Source organism: Medicago sativa, chromosome 1 (genome assembly GCF_051527215.1).
Source record: "Medicago sativa cultivar Bolivia chromosome 1, Bolivia_mono, whole genome shotgun sequence".
In the NCBI taxonomy this organism is placed as follows: Eukaryota; Viridiplantae; Streptophyta; class Magnoliopsida; order Fabales; family Fabaceae; genus Medicago; species Medicago sativa.
The window spans coordinates 4,133,785-4,149,807 of NC_140749.1; the positions used below are offsets into that span (position 1 = coordinate 4,133,785).

General features: G+C 35.1%; 2 protein-coding genes and 1 long non-coding RNA gene across 5 annotated transcripts; 2 read left to right on the forward strand and 1 right to left on the reverse strand.

Annotated features, from left to right (window-relative positions):
• The first annotated feature begins 3,636 nt into the window (after window positions 1-3,636).
• Window positions 3,637-5,639, forward strand: LOC146951855 (uncharacterized). Its single transcript, XR_015032454.1, has 6 exons — window positions 3,637-3,762; window positions 3,874-3,969; window positions 4,154-4,393; window positions 4,694-4,772; window positions 4,871-5,034; window positions 5,201-5,639. It is a non-coding gene; the product is annotated as an uncharacterized LOC146951855 (long non-coding RNA).
• A 4,361-nt stretch (window positions 5,640-10,000) lies between these two features.
• On the forward strand, window positions 10,001-13,080 carry TLP6 (tubby like protein 6). 3 transcript variants are annotated; one of them, XM_085755459.1, is made up of 5 exons: window positions 10,001-10,409; window positions 11,089-11,501; window positions 11,618-11,705; window positions 12,056-12,188; window positions 12,273-13,080. In XM_085755459.1, exons 2-5 carry the CDS (start codon window positions 11,124-11,126, stop codon window positions 12,913-12,915), a joined length of 1,242 nt encoding a protein of 413 aa, XP_085611585.1. In that variant the 5' UTR covers window positions 10,001-10,409; window positions 11,089-11,123; the 3' UTR covers window positions 12,916-13,080. The 3 variants fall into 3 exon arrangements, with proteins under 3 accessions (XP_085611585.1, XP_085611569.1, XP_085611577.1); XM_085755443.1 differs by having other exon boundaries at window positions 10,048-10,490; XM_085755451.1 differs by having other exon boundaries at window positions 10,093-10,923.
• Window positions 13,081-13,133: 53 nt separating this feature from the next.
• Window positions 13,134-15,775, reverse strand: LOC146951857 (uncharacterized). The gene has a single exon (XM_085755433.1). It carries the CDS (start codon window positions 15,075-15,077, stop codon window positions 13,302-13,304), a length of 1,776 nt encoding a protein of 591 aa, XP_085611559.1. The 5' UTR covers window positions 15,078-15,775; the 3' UTR covers window positions 13,134-13,301.
• Between the last annotated feature and the right edge of the window lie 248 nt (window positions 15,776-16,023).

Below are 16,023 nucleotides of genomic sequence, written 5' to 3' on the forward strand. Positions count from 1 at the left end.
TTCTGCAAATGCTTCCATTCATGAAGCTTCTGATGTTAAGCCTGTGAACAATGGTGCTGAGGCTTCTTCATCTTCTCCAAGTGCTGGTATAACTCAAGAGCAATATACTCATCTTGTGTCCCTGCTTCAGCAATCAAGTTTAACTGCCTCAGCATCCCCTCCTGTTAGTTCCAATCATGTTACCTCTCAACCTTCCACTTCAGCAGGTATAAACACTATCTCTTCCAATTCTTTACAAGTCATTAACCCTATTTGGCTTATTGATTCTGGTGCCAATGAACATATTTGTTCATCTCTTCACTTTTTCAGTACCATTCATGATATTACACCTATGTATGTTAATCTTCCTAATGGTCAAACTGTTAGTGTCAATAAAGCTGGTTCTGTTCATTTTTCTTCTGATTTTCACATTTCAAATGTATTGTTTTCTTCTCAATTCAAAGTTAACCTCATTTCTGTTTCTAAACTTCTCAAAACCTTAACTTGCATTGTTCAATTTCACAATAATGGATGTGTTATACATGATTTGACATCCAAGAAGATGATTGGTTTGGGTGAACCTCATGATGGCCTTTACAAGTTGAAGCTACCATCTATCTTTCCTCCTTCTGCTTCTTTAGTTTCTAAGTCTATCCATTGTAACAAATTCATCAATAAAGTTTCTGTTTCTAGCCTAGAATCTACTACTTCTATTCCTTTGTCTGCTTTATGGCATTTCAAACTTGGCCATTTATCTCATCAGAGATTGTATCATATGCACAAGTTGTATCCAGATATTGTTGTTGATAATAAAGCTGCATGTGACATTTGTCACTTTGCAAAACATAAGAAATTACCCTTTTCTAATAGTTCATTTCATGCTTCTTCTAAGTTTGAACTGTTACATCTTGATATATGAGGGCCACTTTCAATTCAATCCCTTCATGGCCACAAGTATTTTTTAACCATTGTTGATGACTATAGTAGATTTGTTTGGATTGTTTTACTCAAATCTAAATCTGAAGTATCCTTACATGTCCAAAACTTTATCATTCTCATTGAAAATCAACATCACATCACCCCTAAGATCATTAGATCTGACAATGGTCCTAAATTTAATCTCCCAGCCTTTTATGCCTCTAAAGGTATCCTCCACCAGAAATCTTGTGTTGAGACTCCACAGCAAAATGCTAGAGTTGAAAGAAAGCACCAACACATTCTTAATGTAGGGAGAGCATTACTTTTTCAATCCAAATTACCCAAAACATATTGGTCATATGCTGTCCTTCATGCAGTTTTCCTTATCAACAGAGTTACCACACCCCTTTTACACAACAAATCTCCTTTTCAAATGTTATATGATACTATACCTGAACCTAATGTCTTCAAAGTTTTTGGAAGTTTATGTTATGCTTCCACCTTCAATCTAACAGAACAAAATTGCAATCTAAAGCCAGGAAATCTGTTTTCTTGGGTTACAAGTCAGGTTACAAAGGCTATGTTTTACTTGATTTACATGATCATTCCATTTTTATTTCCAGAAATGTCATCTTTCATGAACAAATCCTACCTTACACCACTACTACTCCCTCTCCTCAAACCTCAAGGAACTATTTTCCATCTGTTTCCACACCTGTTATATCCTCTTTTGATGACCCTCCCATTTTAACTTCACCTGACACAAATGAATCCATTTCTCCAACTACCAGTCCCAATATTCCTCCACCTCCTCCTCCACCTATTATCCCTATCAGGACTTCATCCAGAACTAAACATACTCCTTCATATCTTAAGGATTTTGTTTGTTCATCTCTCCCTCCTGATCAAACTATTACACCATCTACTAACTACTCTATCTCTAATTACCTGTCTTATGCTAATTTGTCTCATTCTCACTCTGCTTTTGCTTTGTCTCTTTTGCATCATGTTGAACCAAAAACCTATGCTGAGGTAAGTAAACTTGATTGTTGGAAGGAGGCTATGCAAAATGAGTTAAATGCTCTTGAAAAGACTGGCACTTGGGAGATTGTAGATCTTCCAGATAACATCAAACCTATTGGTTGTAGATGGATCTACAAAATCAAACATCATGCTGATGGTTCAATTGAGAGATACAAAGCTAGATTGGTGGCTAAAGGCTATACACAGATTGAAGGATTAGATTACTTTGACACCTATTCTCCAGTAGCAAAACTCACCACAGTCAGAGTTGTTATTGCTTTGGCATCAATCAACAACTGGCATTTACATCAACTTGATGTAAATAATGCTTTTCTGCATGGAGAACTTCAGGAGGATGTTTATATGATCATTCCACCAGGTGTTCCTCAATCAAAACCTAATCAGGTCTGTAAACTTCATAAATCTCTCTATGGACTCAAGCAAGCTAGCAGGAAATGGTATGAGAAGCTCACCTCAGTTTTGCTTCAGCTAGATTATACTCAAGCTTCATCTGACCATTCTTTATTCATCAAACAAAAAGATACCAGTTTCACTATCATTCTTGTCTATGTTGATGATGTTATCCTTGCTGGTAATTCAATTTCTGAATTCACTACTATCAAGTCCATTTTGCATGATTTATTCAAAATTAAAGATTTGGGCCAGCTTAAATACTTCCTTGGACTTGAAGTTGCTCATTCTTCTAAGGGTATCTCTTTATGTCAGAGAAACTACTGCCTTGACCTTATTGATGATTCAGGCTTACTTAGTGCTAAACCTGTTTCTACTCCATCTGATGCCAATGTCAAATTACACCATGATTCTAGTCCTCCTTACACTGACATTCCATCATATAGGAGACTCATAGGCAGACTATTATACTTGAATACAACTAGACCTGACATAACCTTTATCACACAGCAACTCTCTCAATTTCTCACCAATCCATCACAAACTCATTACAATGCTGGCATGAGAGTTCTCAAATATCTCAAGGGTCGTCCAGGTTCTGGTATATTCTTCCCCAGAGACTCAGATTTACACATCCAGGGGTTTTCAGATGCTGATTGGGCAGGATGCAAGGAGACCAGAAGATCCATATCTGGTCAGTGTTTCTTCATAGGCACGTCTCTTGTCTCATGGAGAACCAAGAAGCAGCTTACAGTGTCAAAATCTTCCTCAGAGGCTGAGTATAGAGCCCTAGCTTCAGCATCATGTGAAATGCAATGGCTTCTATATTTGATGAAGGATTTGAAGATTCAATGCACAAAGAAACCAGTTATATACTGTGACAATCTCAGTGCAATTCACATAGCTGCCAACCCTGTGTTTCATGAACGCACCAAACACTTAGAGATTGATTGCCATATTGTTAGAGAGAAAGTCCAAGCAGGCATTCTGAAATTGTTGCCAGTTCCTTCAAAGGACCAAGTGGCAGATTTCTTCACTAAGTCTCTACTTCCTCAACCATTCAACAATCTTCTATCCAAGTTGGGGATGGTCAACATATACCAACCTCCAACTTGTGGGGGGCTATTACACCATGAGCAAAAGCTATCAAAAGAGAGTGAAACATAGAGTTACTTGGAGTACAAGTAACTAGCTTTAGTACAAGTAGCTTGAGTGTAGTACAATTAGCTTAAGTGTAGTACAGTTTCTAGCTTGTATAAATACTCTTGTACTTACTTCATTCTCAAGTAATAAGAATCATTTTCCATTTTCTTCAGTTTCATAATACCTTGTTTTGACTCACTATGTGAAGCCCGAGTGGGAGAACCATCACGACTGAGATAGAGCATCAGTCAATTTTGAACGCGCAGCTCAAGCTACGCCCCAAGACAGGTAACAACGCATCCATGCTATATAGACAAACTGGAGTGCTCTTTAAATTTGCAAAATGTTGAGTTTTCCATGAATAAAAGATAACAGTAAACATGTAACATTCTTTTTCAGCGATGTTCTTGCAGCATATGCTTGTTCGATGATGAATGCCATAAGGATTTCAGTAATTATTCCAGTTGAACCTTTATTTGAAGAATGTGAAAAGAGGTATGATAGTTTCTAATCACCAAATTAGTTTCTAATTTAAATTTCTATCTGCATGAATCACTTGCTTAATGTTACCAACAAAATTCTTTGTTCAAGCTACAAGCTAAGTGTGAATACATCTATTCTTTAGGATTAGGAATGTGCCTATGTATTACATAATGCTGTTTCATTATGCTTGTGTCAGATATGTTGTGGAATGAATGGATGTTTCTGACCTCTGCGAGAAGGTCCCACATTCGGATTATGAGTTCAAGTTAAGTCGACTGTTTTGCCAGAAAGCAAAAGCCCTATGAAAGTTTTTATGATTGCTGATTGAGCCCTATGCAAAGTTTTTATGAATGGAAGTTGCTGATTCTGCTAGTTGAAACTTCAATCTGCCATGTTTGGTGAAGGTCCTCTTGACTCCATGTCTCCAAATATTCAGGTGTCATTTGTGGTTGATATTTGTAATTTTTTTCATCTATTTAAAAACAAAAACTATTGAACATTGGCATATCATAATTAAGAAATATTTAAATTTAAACGGTTTATCATTTGCCATTAACAATAGTGCATTAATGTCATTGGATTATAATATAGCCAATCTAACTTATTGTAAAAAAGGCCTTTGTTGTTTTGTAAACTTATAATAGCTTCAAGACACACACAAGCACACAATATCATTGAACATGCTTGTAACTTGGTTTTCTTTTCTTTTCATAATGTTATTTGTGACAATGATTAGGAGGGAACTTATCCCTTGGAGAACAAGTTTGCAGTCAGGAAGAACAAAAGTTAGCTGATAAATCTTTGCTGGTTTGAAGGTAAGCAAAGTTCAAATCTCAGTTATTTTATCTATCAAGTGCTTAAGCATTTGAATATTTTAACCATTAATAGGCTTTCTTTGTGTTGCTTGCTTTAGTAAAGTAATCCTCTTTCCATGAACAATGAATCTCCAAAGAAGGAAGTGAAATAAAGGAAAGGAATTGCTTATGTTACATACGGGTACCCTAATCTGAAGAGCGTCAGGGAATTGATCTACAAGAGGGGATACGGCAAAGTTGACAAGCAGATTTCATCGAACAGGTTTGTCTGATTTGGATTCCCTACAATCACTAAATGTTGTAGTCGGTGATCTTTCTATTTGCTCAAGTTGGAACAAGGGTTGTTTGATCTTGATTCGACAGTCCAGATTGCGTGTACGCTGACTGTTTATTTATTCTATTCTTGCACTGACATTATTCAATGACAGGTTCTTGGGAAGCACGGTATCATTTGCATTGAAGATCTGATTCACGAGATACTAACAGTTGGTCCTCACTTCAGAGAGGCAAACAACTTCCTATAGCCTTTCAAGCTCAAAGCTCCCCTAGGTGGTATGCAGAAGAAAAGAAATCATTATGTTGAAGGCGGTGATGCGGGCAACAGGGAAGATTACATCAATGAACTCATTAGAAGGATGAATTAGTTTTTGGCATATCATGTTGTGTAAGATTAATTATCAAGGTTGAGATATTGTTTTCCTTAAGCAATAAGCATTGTGTTCTTATGTTTTACAACAACACAAATAAAGTAGTTTTCTTTCCCCCTCCTCATCCCCAAAACCTTACCTTCCCTATTCCTCCTAATTTCCAAACAGAACCCAAGAAAATGAAGGGTGTCTGATTTCTTTCTTGCGGTTTACGCAAATATATCACCTATATTGTGTTTAATAATGCTAACCTTTTTTTGGATGGAATACCAACTTTTGGTTTTTGACTAAAGAACAATACCAACGTTAACTTTATTTAAGATATTGTATTCAAGTTTTATATCTTTTTTAAATTTCATGGGACAATAATTTCTTTGTGGCTACTTCAACAAAACCATTGCTCTTCCAGCAAACAACTTCTCTTATATCGCGTTTTGCAGAAGTCGCGCCTAATACGATATACATCTAAGTCAAATGTCAAAAATATGTTGTATTAAGAATTCATGGCCAGAGTTACATTGCCATCAACAATGAATGATGATATCGCTAGGGAGGAGTTTCTTTGAAATTTGAATTCAATTGTGTTAGTTGATGGTTGTCGGAGAATATGGTCCGGTGGAGCTTGAAATATCAAACGTGGTATTCTACGTCTATCAAGAAGTAGTAAAAATTGAAACATCTCAAGCTACTCCTCAGCGTCATGTAGACAATAACAAAGAAACTCAGGAGGATGAAGATTGAAGAAGAATCACATGTGTCCTCACATTGGAAAAAAAATGATGCATCAAGTTTAAATAATGTAGAACAAAGAGCTTGTGAATATCAAATTGGCAATGTTAGAAAATGTTCATTGTCAATCTCCCCCTGCTTCAACGTAGTGGTTGACCAGTTTTCTTCTATAGCTGAATTCCTACATTTTAATTCTCCTCATCTAAATGATAGTTCAAGAAAGTCCAAAATCATAGATAAATTTTGAGCTTCAGAGCATATGTTTGTTTTAGCAGTACAATTGCACGAGACACACGTTTGGACAAACTTTACAATTAGCAACTTCTCAAAAACAACGACAAATGTACATAGGGACATGATATTTCCCTTGTTGCTGCTAAACCAAACACGCTCAGAATGACAATGGCGATAAAAACACAACAAGCACATTGATATTGTTAAAAATGATCTATGCATTTTGAGCAAGCATTGAGGTGATGAAATTGAGGGTAATTCGGTTGTTAAATTGTTGAAGACTTTCCTATCACACCACTAGGTAATGACACCAATTTTAAAATAAACGGTGATAATAAATTCACACCAATAAGATTTAAAACTCCAAAATATCGCTCGAAGTTACATAAAAAATGTAAGACTTTATATATGTTTTACTTTTGCATGAGTTTTGTTTCTTGTCCACCAAAATTTTGTATTCTTTTACAATAATTCAATTTTAGGTTAAATAAAAAATATAGTACTCCAAGCAATTAAATTAATCTAACAATCAAAGATTTGATGAGTAATCCATAGATGATCCAAACACATAGCTGCCTTGCCTCAAGGGAAAAAGAAAACTAGAAGGCCATTTTGCGTGATTGGTTGCAGAGGCTTAGAGATGGTTCACCATTTGTCTCTCTCATGTCCTTGTTTCGTCCCCCTTTGGAGATTAGTTAGGTCTTGGACGAGCATCTCATCAGCCGATCCAGCCTCTCTTCAGGATCATATTGTTCAGTTTGTTAACTCCTCTAGTGCCTCGCGAACATGTCGTTTTTTCATGCAGATTATTTGGTTATGTTGTGTTTGGATTTTGTGGAATGAGCGAAATAATAGAGTTTTCAAGAATAAGGAAAATACAATTCATCAGCCGCTAGAAAAGTCAAGTTACATTATTTTTGGTGGCTGAAAGCTTATAATGTCAATCTTGGTTCAAACTTTCATATGTGATGGTCGAACCCTTTTGTTTGTATGAACATCGACTAACTTATTTATGTTTCCTTTGGTTACTATTGTTTAGTTGTAACCTTTTGAGGTTTTTATTGGCATACCTTATGCTACTATTACTACGAACTCTCTGTTGTTGTTAATATAATCCCTTTTTGCTTGTTAGAAAAAAAACTTGAAGGCCATAATTGATTGCACTTCCTATCTGTTTAAGAAACAAGGTACAATATTCACAAAATATAGACATCAAATAAATGACAATGAATGAATAACATGTTTGTGCTGGGCCATAGTGATACTTGTGATCGTGAATGAATATGAGTTGTATAATTGTAGTGAATAAGTTGGAGAGTGGACCATGCGGTACATTTACGTTATCTCATCTATATGTCTGCTACCCGTGCAAATTTTTCGATAAAATAGTTTTGGCCATTACACAAATTTGAAATATAATATTTGTTCATTTTGAAGTGTCCATTGCAATGCATTGAGTTTCCACCAAATCCCAACCTAGAAAATAACAATAATGAAGTGGTGGGGATAGAGATAAGGCATGGCACGTGTGCTAGGGTTGTTAATTGCTTCAAACATTATATTAGGAATCATGACTTTGACACACAACTATCACATTATCTTCTAAATTAAGCTAAACATATTTGGCTTATGAATCCCCTAAAAAAATTATTTGCCTCATGAACGAAATCAAAACACATACCATTACTTTATATTTTACTTTATCCCGAATTCAAGTGTATGTCTAGATTAATTAAGAGTTTGATGAAATCATTCTCGGCCACCGTAATTAAAACAAAAGTTACACTTTAAAGTTACAACAAAATCAGTGTCATAACGGTTTCGTGAATCTCACCGTTATTACAAACATACATTAATATACCTTAGAATAGTTAAATCGGATGAGATAAATTTTACTTGAATAAAAGATAAGTAAACACACCATATTAAAGCACTATTATATGTTTAGTTTTTCAAATAAAAAACGATACATAAACTAATAAATCACTTTTTTCTTCACGAGAGACGTACATAATTGTGTCCCCTCCATACAGTAGTGGAATCATGTATTCATAGCACTTGGGTGACATAATGTCACAGTGACATTAAATCTGGGCCACACAACACACATTGCCACATAACATCTGGGCCACACAACACATACAACACATCTGGGCCACACAACACAACACCTTTGTGTGGCCCAGATTTAATGTCACGGTGACATTATGTCACCCAAGTATTTTCCAAATAATTTCCTGTATATTATATCCTACCATCCTTTTCAACACCTAACTTTTTCATATCCAAACATTTTAGTAGTCAAATCTTTACTTTTGACAATATAAAAGGAAGGAGGGTGGGGGGGAGGGTGGGGGTGTTGTAAGCTTATATGATATTCCATTCGGAAAATAACAACATGAAACAATATTAATGATATGACTTGAAGGCCTAAAAGTAAAATACATTTGAATTGAGTAGTTTTTTTTATTAGGATAAAGTACTACATTGAATTGAAAGGTTGAGTTTGTCACTTGGTTTATTTTGATAGAACAATATACTACTTTCACATAAAGTCTCTATTATGGTGAATGAATGCCAATCAATCTAACCTTCAAAATTGGTGTCACTTTAGGACACTAGTGCATAGATTAACTAACCACTTTTTTTTCCCCTATGCTATGGGAAAAATGCTTGTTTAAATTGAATATTTCCGTATATAACAAATGTCTAATTCTCATTGATTACTGATCATACTTTTTCATATGAATTCTCAGATTCACCAAAAAACAATATTCACAAAAAAAAAACATACTTTTTCATTTGACCTAACCATTTCATCTAGCACTCAATATTGAAAAAAATTTAAAATTAAATGCAGTTTTAACGTCCATATTTTGTCTCGTTCATAATTTTAGTCTATATTTCTAAATCTATGGTTTTGATCCCTACGTTTCCAAATATCTAACTCTAGCTCCACCTATGTATTTGAGGTTGATTTTTTTATGATTTGGCAGCTGAGATATTTTTGTGAGAACTAAGTTGATGAAATGGAAATTAGCCGTTAAGTTATAATGTAGATCTATAGTGTTCTATATTAAATTTAGTTGCTTTGTGATATTAATTTATGTATATTTTGGTGAAATAAAAATTAGTTGTTCGGTAAAAACTCACTCATAGTGTCATATTATCAAGTGAGTTGTCACATAAATCTCTCATTTTTCACATCATCAAAATTCTATCTCAAAGAGTATAGATATAGAAAATGTTAATCGATTTATGTGACAACGAAGTTGATGAAATGAAAATGAATCAAGTTATAATAATACATTTATAATTTTTTATATTAAATTTAGTTGCTTTTGTGATATTAATTTATGTATATTCGATCAAATAAAAATTACTTAGATAAAAATTCACCTAAACAGTGTCACATCATCAACTGAGTTGTCACGTAAACATCTTACATCATCAAAATTCAACCTCAAAATTAACAAAAAAAAAGTCAAACTCAAAAAACAGAGATGGGAAAAAAGTTAATCAATTTAAAAGTTGGAGGACTAAAACCGTGGAACTAAAATCCAAGGGATATGAAATGCATTTTATATTAAAAATTTAAAACCAATAACACAAGATCATGAAGATCTTTCTATATGGGTCTGATGACCATTGACCCCGTTAAAGTGGACCACACTTAAATACCATGCAAGATATTGTGTTGGATTATAGCTTAAGGCAAGTGATAAAAGTGCAAGGAGTGAGTGATGCAGATGAAAACTAAACTGCTAGCATATACAATTTGAGTTGTGTTCATGCAAAGACCAAATTAAGTTTTGTTCTGTCCATGTGGTTTGGTTGTAAAGAAGGGATGCTTTACTTGATGCTTTGAAAAACAAAAAACAAAAGTGCATGAGTATGTGATGCTCCACAAGCTTTGTTTTGAAAGTTTAAAACTTTGTTGTAGTAACCTATAATCTTCACAAACCTCAACCTCCATCCACTCTCACCTTTTTGTTTTGTCCAAGACATTGCCTTTGGAGTATTTGAGGTACTTTCCACAGTCCCTCCCCTCTTTGTGCTTTCCAAGTTCTCTCCAAGATTTCCTCATTTTCTAGACTCTTGTCTCACGGTACATGCATCTTCCTCTCAATTTTTGAGCTTTTCTTTCACTTCTTTTTTTGGTTTCTCAATATGTAAATTCATATTAGATTAAGGACTTAAATTAGTTTAAACTTCCATCACAATATTTATTACAAAAGGGATATATCAGTAAAAAAATAAGGAAAATGTTAACGAGTGCCTCCGGGGCACTGGTTAAGGAAGCTAAAAGAAGACAGTGAAAGTCAAAAAAGACACTTTTTAATCTTTTAATGCATTGATTACACAGCTTTCAAGGTAAATATTACTATATTTGCTTCTTAACTAGTGCCCCGGGGCACTGGTTAACAAGACCCAAAAAATAATTAAGGCAGTTTTTTTTTTTTGAGGGAAATAATTAAGGCAGTTGAAAATTTTGAAAGAGGTCCTATAAAAAGGAACAAGAAAAATCTCAAGAGAAGCAGGTAGAGTTATTTTTCTATAGTTTTCTCTGCAATATATGTTCTCATTCTATCATTGTTAATACACTAACTACATTGAACTTAGGCAAAAATGTTATATTGTTTTGTATGCTTTTATAAAAAATATGAAGCCTAATTTCTCTCTTTCAAACACAATGGCTATGCTAGATTTCTAGTCCTACAAATATACACAACTTATCATTATGCCTTTCAAGAGTATTGTGAGAGAGATGAAGGAGATGAAAGAGGGAATTGGCAACATGTATAGAAGAGGTGTAGAAACTAAGCATATGCATAGACATGGAAAATCTCACATAGCACCAGAATGTTCCTCACCAATATCACTATCAGCACCAACAACACCATCATCATCATCATCAGAGAGTCAATGGGCTAATTTACCTCCTGAGTTACTATTAGACATAATTCAAAGGGTGGAAGCTAGTGAAACCACTTGGCCATCTCGCCGAGCACTTGTAGCTTGTGCCTCAGTTTGTAGATTATGGAGAGACATAACAAAGGGTGTTGTTAAGACACTTGAACAGTGTGGCTGGATCACTTTCCCTATATCACTGAAGCAGGTAATTTTTTTCACTTTCTTTATGTATTTGATTTGATGTAATTTTTGTTTTAAGCTTGGAAGAACATGGTGTATAGTACTAAATGTGTGATTACTGTCTTTTATTTTGTTTTTCAGCCTGCTCCAAGAGACAATCCAATTCAGTGTTTTATTAAGAGAGAAAGGGATACTTCCACATATAGTTTATATCTTGGTCTAAGCCCTGGTAAGATTGTTGTGCTCACATGAAATTATTCTCTATTTGGTAACAAAATTTTGTTTGGATTTTTGTAAAATAATACTAAGACTTCTCTTTGAATCAAAAGAAGTATGTAGTTGTTAAAACTTGAATTACCTTCTTTTAGGCTTTTTTTTTTTTTTTGTAGTATTCTTTTTCATCTTCTGTTTTCCAGAGTAAACTTACAAATCAATCGCTAAACTATCACATTCTTTTTCATCCTTCTTTTTTTAGTCTTTGAACTATGGAAATGTAATAAATAGTCCGTTAACTATTCTTGATTTGTGAAGGTAGTCTCTAAATTACCATATTTGTGAATTGTGTTATTGTATTTGCAGCTCTTTCTGGTGATATGAGCAAACTTCTCTTGGCAGCAAAGAAGATTAGAAGAGCAACATGCACAGAATTTTTAATATCATTGGTTTCTGATGATTTCTCTAGAGCTAACAATACTTACATTGGAAAGTTAAGGTTAGTGTCCTCAATCAATCCACATCTTTTCATGGTTAATGCATTATAATCTACTGCTTAGTTAATCATTAAGCAAAATAACAGGTCTAATTTTCTCGGCACCAAGTTCACGATCTTAGATGGTCATCCTCCACATGTTTCTTCGCTTCCATCAAGTTGCAAGTTGCAGCAAAAGGTCCATATGAAGCAAGTACTTCCAAGGGCTGCTCCTGCTAACTATAAAGTAGCAACTGTATCTTACGAACTCAATGTTCTTCGTACGAGAGGTCCAAGGCGAATGCGGAGTACAATGCACTTAATCCCCATATCTTCAGTCCAAGAAGGAGGAACTGCTCCTACTCCTATGGAATTTACCAATTGCCACAATGAGCATGAATCTGCAAAAGAAAAGAAGCCAGAAGTTGTTGAATTTGGCTCAACTTGCACTGATTTTGCAAGAGAGCCTCTGATTTTGAAAAACAAAGCACCAAGATGGCATGAACAACTGCAATGTTGGTGTTTGAATTTCAAGGGACGGGTTACAGTGGCTTCGGTGAAGAATTTTCAGCTTGTAGCAGTTGCAGAACCTAGCCAAAATGTTTCAGCTGCAGAACAAGAAAAAGTTATACTACAATTTGGAAAAATCGGGAAGGACATATTCACCATGGATTATCGATATCCTCTCTCTGCTTTTCAAGCCTTTGCAATCTGTTTGAGCAGCTTTGACACAAAACCAGCTTGTGAATGATAACTCCTTTGAAATCTTCTTTGATATCAAAATGTAAATATTTCATTAAGAAAATGTTGCACAAAATAACTCTCATTTTTCACCCTGCAGGCCCAAGTTTGTGTAATGCTAGCTGTTTAGGATTAATGTTTAATGTGTAATGAAGTTTGTTAATTTCCTCAAGCATATATTTTCTTGTAATGTAAATGAACAATTAAAAATAAAAATGACATTGCACATAATAAAAAGGAAAAAATTTATATTATATATTGTTGATGTTGTCAACACTTTCTTGGTGGAAAGTGGCTAAATACTATAAATCTTATTTTCTTTAAATTAAAAGTTGCAATATTTCTGTACAAGGTGTATTTTTATGGTGTACAAGGGAAGCTATGTTTGTTTTTCTTTCACATTATCTCAATGTCTTCATTTCCACAACTGAACTTGCGACCATAACGGCGAACTGTTGGCTGGAACGTTGACTTCTGAGACCGACTAATGTTAAACTCAGTCCTGCGATTGTGAGTGTCTTTATCGTCGTGGTTGATGGTTTCTACAGGCTTTTGTGGAAGTGTAACTTGAACTCCAGGGTCTCTTTCATTGATTGAACCATGAAACATGAGTGAATTATTGATACTTTGTATGTTGCTGTTAACATAAGCCTGCCCGACCTCACCATGTTCCATTGAGTCTTCTTCCTCATTGTTAGTGTTTCCTTCTCCATCTGTTGTCACATCAATGCTCTCTTCGGACTCAGTCTTGTAGGCCCTATGAATGTGGATTGACCCTTCTTTCTTATCTGATTCAGAACCAACATGCATTGTTGCTCCTCTATTGTCACCAGTCAGTGTTATGACACTGAATTTTTTGTCCTCCATAGGTTGTGTTGGTTGCACTGAGGCTGATATTTTATGAACAAACTTTGTAATATCATCTTTGATACCTTTTTGCATTGGTGCCTTTCCCTTTTCATTTTCCTTTTCCCTTTCCTCGCTCGATGGGACAATTCTTTCGTGTGATATGTCTTTCCCACTAGAGTTTGATGTGGAAAACATTATCTTTCTCTCTACAGTTTCTCTTACACCATGATGCTTCTTATCCTTTGTGCCTGAAGAAGATGCTTTGGCATGTTGATTCGGTTGGCTAGTACTTTTATCTTTGTCTTTTGTGTTTCTTACTTTTTTGGTTTCATGCATAGCTTTCTCTTTCTCTTTAGTTTGAAGGAACTTCCTTTGAGTTTCCAAAGGGGACTTTGGTGTTATTTTTGAGATTGATAATTCCTCATCTAATTTTGTTTTTGTGTGCTTAGAAAGATTCTCTGGTTGTGACACGGGGATGATTTTCAATGGGGACTTCATCTTTGGTTCTGCTTCACTTGGAACCGGATCAGACATTGACATCTTCCCTTTTTCTTCTTGCGAGGTAGATGATGTATGCCGAGTGTTTTCTTCATGGTTAGCCTTTAACACCTCATTTTTTTGCTCCGGGGTCCAGGTCCAAGGAGATGGTGGACGATGCTCATTTTTTCGCTCTAGGGCCGAAGGATATGGTGGATGATGCTCATTTTTTCGCTCTAGGGCCGAAGGAGATGGTGGATAATGCTCATTTTTTCGCTCTATATCCAAAGGAGATGGTAGATGATGCTCATTTTTTTGCTCTGGGGCCAAAGTCGACGGTGGATGATGCTGAGAAGCTGGCTCAATTTTAGAAACTCGGGGTGATGTAGGATGAGTGCTTTCTTCAGCAGAAGAATTTGGCTTTGGCACCTTCATGGTGTCATGATGAGAGGGAGACTGAGGTTGAGTTGAGACAACAGGAACCTGAGATGCTGCATGAGATGATGGTGGTGGAGAGTTGACATGGTTTGGCGATGTTGATGGAGAAGGTGGTTTTGAGTGAGTGGTTTCAACAAACACTGACGATGATAATGGTGTTGGCTTAGTTGGGTGAGGCGGTGAATGGTTTTGAGGTTCAATTGTAGCGGCTTCTTGAGTTTTGGTAGGACTAGGAGAAAATTCTGCAGGGGTTATGAGAGAGGGCCTAGATGGTCTTTGAATGGGAACATTTGTGTCTGAACGTGTAATTGGTTTTGATGCGTCTTTCGGACGACGAGACATTGATTCAGGTGTTCCTGATAGCCAAGAAGGGATTTTAAAACGAAATGATGGCTTTCTTTGTGCCATGGATGGTTTGGTTGATATTTGAATACACAAGAGGATGTTGTTTTTCTTTTTTCCTGATGTTCTTATTTTCCTACTAATCAAATTTCTTTTCCTAGTTTTCTGTTTAAATGTAATGTTGCATAATGTGATTCTTTTTATATATACATAATTGAAATTTTATGCCTTGCATGCATGATGAGGCTTTCATTATATATGTTTTACTTTGAGCTCACAATTTCTTATTGCTTCCTTTGGAACATTTCACACTGATTCCCTTAAAGTTTTCTTTTAGGTTCTTTTCTTACTTATATTAATTAATATTCTAATAATCAAACGTTTGCCACCTATTATTGTTTCTTGACTCTTAGGAAAGGATATGCCTTACCCTTACCTCGTTATTATTTCTTTCTTTTAGTTATTCATCCATTTATTGAAACCTAATTTCAGTTTGGAAAGTGTATGACATTTTCATTTTTTGCTTGGTAAGTTTTGCAAATGGGTATGACCCAGCAGGTTCAGAAATTCCATGTAAAACCAATCAATGAGTACCTTTCTTCATATACTCCTTTCAAGAAAAGAACTCAGATGATAAACAGTCACAATTAAATGGTGAGGTGGACACATATTGGCTTGCCAATATATTGAGAAAAATTTACGCAGCTTTAGACACGGTAAAATCTCAAATAACATGAAACTAAGAACTGTTGCAAAAAAAAAAAAAAAACTGAGAAAGTTAAGGCAGGTAAGTCATTAAAATAATAAGGGGAGTTTATAATCTTAGAGTTTGATCAGTCTGCACTCTGCAGGGAAAGTTTTAACATAATTAGCCAGACCTTAATCAAAACAATGACGTTAACAGAGAAATTAGAAAATGGAAGAAAAAGAAATAATGACATCAGATATGGGGAGTTTGTGGTTATCACAGCTTATTATAAGTAGAATATCAATAAGAAGTTTAGAAAATAGC